The following is a 1,511-nucleotide window of genomic DNA, read 5'->3' as shown; positions in this document are numbered from 1 at the left end:
TAAACCCTTCCACATATTACGCATCAGGGCATTTCATAAGACCCCCACAAAATATATATTGTAAATTATCAACAAGCCTTCTCGCGTATTATAGATAGATACAAACTAAGTTGTGTCTGAATACGCTTTTGACTAAACTAAGCGTATTATCAACACTTGCTAAAACTTATAATCAATATTGATCAATAATCACTAATGTCTTCTTAATTAATCACACTAAGTTATAATTAATAACAAGAATATTAAAGAAAAATTGATTAACAAGCATTCTCTTGCTGTTTCCACTTCAACCCTATGAACCTGCAAGGCGAATACCTAATTTTGTACTCAGAGATTGGCTCAAGCTTTGGCGACCAAACTTGACCCCTTAAGCCGACTAGCAGATCGTAGTGCTTCTTCAACTCCGGCGTGCTGCAAAGCAACGGGAAGGAGGATCCATCTTCATGATGATCAAACTCTTTACTTCTCTGTATTAGCCTGATTATGAATTCGGGCACCACCTTGATAAAAACCCTACCGTTTTCACCCTTTGTGTATTCGAAGGGACAGCAGTGGTGGTCGAATTCGATCATGGGGGTGACCCGTTTGCGGCTGGCTGTTGAAGACGAAGAAGAAGAAGAATTGAAGGCTGCGAGTGTTGAAGCTGAAAGAACGTTGCATGTAAAACGATCAATGGGGAGAACGAAATACGTTTGACCAGGCATGAGCTCGTCGTCGACGGCGAGAGCCGGAAGCGGGTGACCAATGAAGAAGGAATCTGCACGGCAAACCATTTTTCCCGGGGAGTCATACAAGATTTCTCCGGCGACGTGTTTGCCGTTGAGAATCATTGTGTCTCCTTCCCAAAAGACAAGCTTCACCGAATCCCTCATGGAGTTTTGCTGGAAACATGAACAGATTGCATTACCCATTTGAAAGAAAAAGAGAAAGATTGAAGTGTACAGAGAGATTTTGGACAATTATATAGAAAATTTTTGATTTTGACCTAGAGAAAGTCTACGTTTGTTCTTTAGTTTAGCAGAGAGAGAGAGAGAGAGAGAGAGAGAGAGAGAGAGACCTGGGTTGAAGGCCATTGGGACGGTGGTCAACCAAGCCGGCTTTGAATCTCTCTTTCTCCATGTGGTCAAATCTTAATCAAGCATGCATGCATCTAATAGGCTTCTTAACTTGAACTTTGACATGATAAGAAAGTTACATGGTCAATATACCAATGGTTTGGTGTGAAGAAGGTAACCCAATCTTGTGATGGCCTCAAAATTAATGCTTGTGAAATGTAAATGGTTAGAGGTAACCTCATGGATTAAAATAGAAAAACGATAAGGGAAATTAATTAATTCAACATTTTTTAACTATACTATATATATTTAATCAATTTTTTATAATTATACAAATGACTAGTGTTATGTATATAATTTTTGTATTCAAATAATGACGTATCATCATGTAATTGAATAGTTAAAAATTAAAGATAAAATAACACCTAATTATATGATAACATATCATTATTTGTA

At 37.7% G+C, this 1,511-nt stretch overlaps 1 protein-coding gene across 1 annotated transcript; it reads right to left on the bottom strand.

Annotated features, from left to right (window-relative positions):
* Positions 1-257: 257 nt before the first annotated feature.
* On the bottom strand, positions 258-911 carry LOC123226248. Its single transcript, XM_044650777.1, has one exon. The coding sequence runs from the start codon at positions 909-911 to the stop codon at positions 258-260; it is 654 nt and encodes a 217-aa protein (XP_044506712.1).
* Positions 912-1,511: the final 600 nt, after the last annotated feature.

Source organism: Mangifera indica, chromosome 9, assembly GCF_011075055.1.
Source record: "Mangifera indica cultivar Alphonso chromosome 9, CATAS_Mindica_2.1, whole genome shotgun sequence".
NCBI lineage: Eukaryota > Viridiplantae > Streptophyta > Magnoliopsida > Sapindales > Anacardiaceae > Mangifera > Mangifera indica.
This window is presented reverse-complemented; position numbering and strand designations above follow the sequence as displayed.